The 7,943-nt window shown below is 43.4% G+C and overlaps 1 protein-coding gene across 1 annotated transcript; it reads left to right on the top strand.

Annotated features, from left to right (window-relative positions):
* The first annotated feature begins 310 nt into the window (after positions 1-310).
* LOC143134579 (uncharacterized) lies at positions 311-4,607 on the top strand. Its single transcript, XM_076295065.1, has 2 exons — positions 311-720; positions 1,378-4,607. Exons 1-2 carry the CDS (start codon positions 441-443, stop codon positions 2,697-2,699), a joined length of 1,602 nt encoding a protein of 533 aa, XP_076151180.1. The 5' UTR covers positions 311-440; the 3' UTR covers positions 2,700-4,607.
* The last annotated feature ends 3,336 nt before the right edge of the window (positions 4,608-7,943 follow it).

Below are 7,943 nucleotides of genomic sequence, written 5' to 3'. Positions count from 1 at the left end.
GCAGCCACACGCAATTCACAGGGAGTGCTGTTAGGGCGTGGTGTCTCTGGTGTTCAATTTAGGGATCTAGTTGAACATTGTTTGACAAATCTGAGGCACTCACACGAGGACTATGTGTTTTAAAAGTCTTTAATCTCACATGGTCATTCACTTAAACCATGCATTCAGCCTTCATTGTAGCAAGTCAAAATGGTTGAGTCCGTCTGGGTATTCCCAGGCTAGGTTGAGTAGGCTACTAGCCTCTTGGTTTGACTTCTGAAGACCAATCATATTTTAGCGACCGCCTACCCGGAAGTCAACAACACGTATTTGAGGCAGTGATGACCAAGTTATCAAAGTGAAATCGTTTGAAGTATAAGATTATCGATTACAATTACATTCCTTTACAATTATAATTCTAGACGTTTACTAGTCTATCTACGGTTGATAATTGGTCAATTATGTTATCTAAGGACTGCAACAGTGTTAATGTTCAGTCCAGGTTGTCTTCGATCATGGAGGTATTGTCTAAATCAGCTGTTGCCGAGATAACTAAGGTGTTTGATGACGGTTTCCTACTCTTGCGATTGGAAATGTGTCGGAAGGACGCAAAAATCGAGGCTTTAAAGCAAAAAGTGGTCGCTTTGGAAGATGATTTGCAGTCAACACGTCGAATGACAGGCTCCGCACCTCTGCCCTGCTGCGAAGAAACAGCGGACGGTGAAAGGAAACACGATGAAGGTAACAGCCTACCAGCAAAAGCACGTATAGTAGCCTATCTTGCTCAAAATGCCTGGTTTATGCTCAAAATGAAGAATTATGCCAATGAAACTGTCAACGAAATCAGAATGGCAAGTCCTTACTCCATTGTTTATGAACAAAATAGTCAAACTGCTTATGTTGTCAATATAACAGTTTAGGCTAGTATTTTTAATGAAAAATGCACAAGGCAGCACTTCTGCGTGGTATAGTCTAGCTAGCTATTTCAAAACTTCTAAGTTACACATTATTTTGTGAGACAGATTGATTGCAAAAGACTGGATGTTTCAAAGTTTTTACTTCGCCTATGTAGCCCACTGTAGGGCACTGTTTGTAGAAAACAAATGCTTTTACAGCATTGTGCAAAGATTTACAAATTTACAGTAAAACATAGGAAACACACCTGGTCAGAACGGTGCACCTCTGTAAGTCAGATTTACTGGATAGATAAATCTTTGATACATCTTGATTCCTGACATTCCTGTATGTCAGGCCACACACACACACACACACACACACACACGCACATAGCCTACTGTAATTCGCTTTAGTGTAATGTGTGACTACAAAATTGGCTAGCATAGAGACTGTTGCTGTTGCTATGGAATAGTTAACTTGGCTTTTTGCTTTTCTGTTCAGGACTTAAGGAATGCCATGGAGGAACCGGCCAGAACCATCACATATTTCCGGTGATGCAGCAGAGCCTGACCAGTCCTCCGCAACAACTTGAGGGAACGCACTCTCTCGTCTGTCACAGTGCCGAATGCGACGCAGAAATCTCACACACAGAAGACGGCAACACAAAGGTCCCACACACACAGGACTTCAGTGCGCAGACCAGACAGAGGGTGGACTTGGACACTCCAGATGTGTCGAACTCAAACCCACACAGCGCACGTGCTCACACCTCTACCTCTCAGCTCACACACACACATCTCACAGACTCTCAGGACTCGGCCTCTGCGCTCACACACACTCAGGGTCCGGTGGGGGTTGGGGAGCTGCAGCTGGAGCTGGAGCTGAAGGCTGAGCAGGAGGAGGAGCAGCTGGACCAGACCCTCCACCAGGGGGCAGTGCAGTGTGAGTACACGCCTGGGGCAGCGGAACACGGGGGTCCCCAGTCATGGGCAAACAGCAGGGCAGAGTCACACCACATGAGTTCTGAGACAATGGGAGGGGCTGGGGCAGAGCTAACAACACAGCCACAGGAAGCAGAAGCACACCTGGAGCCCTTTGCGATGGACGTTTCTGGAAGCGGGCAGATCTCCCAGATGGATTTGCGGCCTGAGGAAGTGGAGCAGAGAGACCTGCAGCCGTGGCCTCACCGCAAGGCAGAGCTAGAGGGGCAGGGACGTCCTGTCAGTCACCACCCACTGGGTGTGGCCTCGCTGGTCCACCCCTCCAGTCAGCCATGGCTGGCCGTGTCCCCTAACAGTGGCTCAAGGGCAGGGCCTAGAAGAGGCGGTTCGGCGGTTTGGAGCAAGGCTGTGTCCGCACACATGCACACAGCAGCTTTTCCAAAGCCAACACAGGAAGGGATGTCACACCTCAGCCTGCAGCCGTCTGCCTCTCGGGATAAACACCTCCAGGCTCAAAAGACATCTGTGCAAGGCCAGGTAAACAACAACAACAACAACGTTGTCATGGACAACCACAGTGGCAGAGTTGGTGTTGGTGGCGGCGGCAGCAGCGGTGGCGGTGGTGTTGTGGGGAGGAGCGATGTCCAGAGGAGGGCACCGGTGAGGGAGAAGTGGTTCATCTGCTCGTTCTGCGGGAAGAGCTTCGACCGCTTCAGCCACCTGCAGATGCACCAGCGCGTGCACACGGGGGAGCGGCCGTACAGCTGCGGTGTGTGTGGACGCTGCTTCACCCAGCAGAGCAACCTGCGCACCCACCAGAGGGTGCACAGAGACCGGCTCACACACACACTGCCACACACACACGCACGGACATACCGGTGATCAATTTTAAACACACTACCACACACACATAGGTCTCTACCATGGATAATTGGTTAAACATAGAGATGCATACATTAGAGGGTCTACAGTGACTGGGTAACACACACAGAGCCAATGATTGATTAAGTACAGGTACACACACACACACACACAAGGTTGCATAGTGACATGGCTAGACACACTTATGTACACACAGACGTCCCTACCAGTGATCGGTTAAACACAGATACACACACCAGTTGGGCAGCAGTGACAGCCCTGCGCACTCAAACATCCACACACATTCGTGTCCCTACCGATATACCAGGACACACAAGCTTGAAGAGGGACCACATGGACACACACACACACACACTCGTCCTTACTGATGAGGGGGTGAACATAAAGACCAAGGCCAAAGGCACACAGGAGTAGAGCCAGACACCCAAACGCAAAACATAGCCATAATAGCAGCCACAGGACCATACGAAAAGGTGCACACAGTTAGGGTTTAACAAACTCACAACCTGCTGATTCTGGCTCATCTAATAACTCAAACACAAAAACAAAGACACTTGCAAGAGAATTTTAAAACCCTTACTTTTACCATGGTCATTACCTCTAAGGAAACTTTTTTACAATCAACAAAGGACACCAAGTTTTATGCAGCGCATTCAAGAACCGTACTGCTATGTGACATCAGTGCAGGCACATTAATTGTGTTGTTTAAAAGGACGCCACACTGTGCAACCTGCTTAGAAAGTTACCCCCCAACTGTTACATGGAGTAAGAATTCTAGTGACATAGTTTTCTTTCACAACTGAACTTTCTCAGTCACCCAGTGTAATAGGCAGTGTCCTTTAGGGGTGGAAGGGTAATTTCTGATCACCCTTATTCTACTATTATATACTGTATATTGAAACCACAAAACACCCAGACTATAACTGTCTATTTTAATGTCATGTCTTCCATGCTGCCAGTTATACAACCCCAAATCAGAAAAAGTTGGGATGTTGTATAAAATGCAAATAAGAACAGAATGTGATAATATACAAGTCTCGTAAACCCATATTTAGCAGCAAAAAGGACATAGACAACAAATCAAATAGAAAAAAATGAAAGTTTGGACTATTTAATGGAAAATATGTTCATTTTAATTTGATTTGATGCCAGCAACATGTTTAAAAAAAAGTTGGGACAGGGAATGTTTACCACTGTGCTTCTTCACCTCTTCATTTAACAAAATTCTGTAAATGTTTAGGAACTGAGGAGACCAGTTGCTAGTTTTGTGAATGAAATGTTGTACCATTACTGCCCGATATAAGATTTCAGTTGCTCAAAATTATGAGGTATTCTAACCCAAGGCCCATTCACACTAAGAACGATAACTATAAATAAATATCGTTCTCGTTAATATGAATGACGACGTTCACACATAAACTATAACGATAACGACATGAACGATATCGTTGGGGATCACTTTCAGAGCGATTTTCAGAACGATAAAAAGCTAATAGCCAATCAGAACCCATCAAATTTTAACCGTCACATTCATTAACACAAGGAGAGACTTTGCTTATCGTTGTTCAGTGTGAACGCTTTTATCGTTATGGTTATAGTTATCGTTCTTGGTGTGAATAGGCCTTTAGTCATGTTTTTCATTCCATGATGCATCTAATTTGACAGGTCTGGACTGCAGACAGGCCATTTTAGCTCCTGGACTCTTCCTCTATGGAGAAATACTGAAATATATGCAGAATTCATTTTGCATTGTTTTCCTGAAATTTTCAAGGTCTTCCCTGAAAAAAGACATTGCCTGGGTGGCAGTATATGTAGCTCAAAACCTGTATACCTCATTCAGAATTGATTGTAATTTGGCAGATGTGCAAGATGCCCATGCTGTCACCTCCACACCATCATAGATTCGGTTCATAGCAGGATAGGTTGGATAGGCCCTCTCCTCTTTAGCCCAAATGAGTCCATGATTTCCAAAACGAATGGCATTTGTAATTTTTAAAAAATTACATTGTTTCATCATTTGTTCACACAGGTTTACACATTCCAACTTTTGAAACATGTTGCTGGTATCAAATTCAAAATTAACATATATTTTTCATTAAATAGTCAAATTTGTCACTTTCAACATTTGATATGTTGTCTGTGTCCTTTTTGCAACTAAATATGAGTTTTGCTGATTATTACATTCTGTTTTTATTCACATTTTACACAATGTCCCAACTTTGTCTGATTTGGGTTTGTTATTGGGTTTCATGACTTACTACAAGTTGAGTGACTTGCAATGAAACTGAATATTAAAATCAGTACATTTGTAATTCTCCTGACTATAACCAAAGTCCTTTTAGGCAAGTCCCTCCACTCGGCGGCCATATTGCAACTCTTTTTGGGCACTCATCGGGCATCTGTTTCGGCAAAATTACGCATGCGCAAGGCTTAACAACACCAATCTTGCTCCAGCGGCGAGATCACAACACATGATTGGCACATGCCTTCGCAATACACCACATTATTGGCTCAATGTATTCACAACACAGCACATGGTTGGCTCAATGTATTCACATGTCGACGTTTTGCCGCGGAAGGGGTGGGATATGTGTAGACAACTGCCATATTGGCGTTACAAACTAACCCCATGCATTTCTATGGAGGTTTTTTTGAGTGCTGTATCTCCTCATTAGAAAGTCTCTGCTATAACTAGTAGCCTGGGTGCCAGCCGAACCTAGTCCTGCCCACAACATGTGAGATCGGGAAGTTCGGTCTGGCATTTCTCCGTTGTGGAGCAACTATGCTCGCCTGGTGGACCAATCAAATCGGGCTTTACGATGATGGACAGGTGAGCAACAGCGCCTCGTCTATCACGTCATCTGAGCATGCTTAGGTCATGGGTGGATTATGAACTTTCGGGCCCCTGGGCCCAGATGTTTTAAGGGCCCCCCACTAATTGTCACTTATGTGGGAGGGGGGGTTTGGGGGTCTTCCCCCAGAAAATGTTTCATTTGTTTGATGTGATTTCCTGTATTCCGGTGCATTTTAGGGATGGCCAATACTAAATTCAATCAGATTCATAGCCTACATCCTGATTTGTTGATATTGAGGCAATGATTCCATGCAAAGGCTTGGGCTTCAGGGCTCCTTGACCCCTTGGGCCCCTGGGCCTGGGCCCGGTAGGCCCGTGCAGTAATCCATCCCTGGCTTAGGTTGATTATGTTTGCAACAAAAACGCTGTGGCTAGAAGGAGACAAATGGCTTCTGACCCCATATGGAAAATGCATATTATTTCAATGAGGTTTTATCACTGAAAACGATTATTTCTGAAAACTTTGGCCAAAGTTAAGATGTGGGAAAACTCATGGTTTCACTTTCATCAAGGGAAAACGTGTTGCATTGTGACATGTTGTTCCCTCGTTCGTTTGAAATCTCTGATTGACCACCTGTTCGAGGGATTTGCGACAGCCTTTCCCAGCTGTTTATAATATGTTTGTAGCATATCAGTGTTCAACAGAATTTTTTTAAAAACGGAGGGTTTTTTTCCTAATAGCCTACCCTACGACGTATCTCTTAGATTTCGCTAATGAGTGTTGTAGGAGATATTGATGGCACAATAACTTTTACAAAAAGTGCAGAGGCATTCCCCCCGTATCGGTTGAAACACGCCCCATAATTACGTCCCAATGGAGCAGTATCAGACTCAACTGACTAGAATTGATTATGGCTATGTCAGGCTATATAACTAGCACCTTGTCTGCTGTCTTTCTTCTGTGCCTGACATGTTACCTTTACAGCTGACAGAGGTCATCCTCAGTCACCTGCTTGGACCAATGACACACTGTAGGTTTTAATACATGAAATACTTAACACTGTCTAATAACACAAAAATAAAAAATGTTTTATTCATATGCAACACTCAAAAGAAACATATGGTAATACAGTAGCACCAAGTAAAAAGTAAGTCTAAGAATAGTTTAAAAGTACAAATATTAGTTGTGACTATTAAATAATGAGACACACAAGGTATATGGGTATAACGATTTTTTTTCATTACAATTGCGCTATCAGTCTCATTATCTAATAGTCACACCTCATATACAGATCCTCAGGAGAAATTCTGTTGTAAAAGACTAATGTAAAGAGATGCGTTCATGTTGTAGCTGTCACTCTTAATAGTCATACTGAGCTGTTGCAACTAACAGGAAAGACTTGTTTTCAGCTTGCCTTGCACACACTTGGGCTTCAGGTGTCCAAACAGCACATTTTCTGAAAGACTGTCCAAGTCATTTAACAATTGTATTGTAATAACTGAAGTGTTAATTAGTTATCCATATGAGTAGAACGTGTATGTTCTTCCATCATGTTAGTCTGTCTTTTGATGTATCACACTGAGCAGGTTTGCAATTGAGGTTCTTCCAACCACAAATTATAACCTTACACTTTGTCTGGTTGGTAGAATTGGCATTGCACAATCACATTGTTAGGCCACTTGGTGAAAACAAAGCTGTAAAAATAAGTGTCCGATTTCATTGTAGCAGTGATTGAGCTTAACTGAAAACGTCAGGAAGTTGTTGTGCAAGTTGTAGTCACAGTGATTGCCAGGATGTCATGTCACACCAACTGAACAAATAGGAGTCACATAGCAGTATATCCTGGAACTGTTCCGGCCTGGGGGAATCTGCACCAACTCTGGCCAACCGCCGTGCTAGTCCTGGGTCAAAACCATGTTCAGTTCTATTTGGTATTTTTATTTGATGTATTTTAGTAGACGCTTCTAAGTGACTTTGTGACTTAGGTTGCCTTCACACTTGGTCTGTTTAAATGGACTGAACCTGAGTGTGATTACTCCCTCCTAGCCCTGCCCCAGCTGGTCTCTGTTCACATTGTTTATGTCATAAACACTAGCTTCTATTTGCCAATATCGCTTGGCAACGCCACAAAAAAGGCGGTAGAATCGTATGGACATTACGTTATCAATAGCGTTTCTTTCCTGGTTTTGCACCGGAGTTCTAGCGAACTGTACTCCAGACCACTGATTTTTGGCAGACTTTGGTCCAGTCTCGGGTCGGTAGACTGACATTATCAAAATTTAATAAGACTTAATTTAAGAAGACTTTGACTTATTTTAAGGAGTCTTATCAAGACAAATTTACTCAACGCACTGACAGACAAATTTTCTTGTTTTTCGGACAAATTTGCTTAACGCACTGGCAGACAAATTTGCTTGCTTTAAGTATTGTTTTTTTTAAGTATAAGTAT

This window comes from Alosa pseudoharengus, unplaced genomic scaffold, assembly GCF_046254945.1.
Source record: "Alosa pseudoharengus isolate Yale_2024_CS ecotype anadromous, Long Island Sound unplaced genomic scaffold, YU_APseudo_1.1 YU_APseudo_1.1_scf_2, whole genome shotgun sequence".
NCBI classification, from domain to species: Eukaryota; Metazoa; Chordata; class Actinopteri; order Clupeiformes; family Clupeidae; genus Alosa; species Alosa pseudoharengus.
The sequence above is the reverse complement of the archived record's forward strand: the minus strand, read 5'-3'. Positions and strand labels throughout refer to the sequence as shown.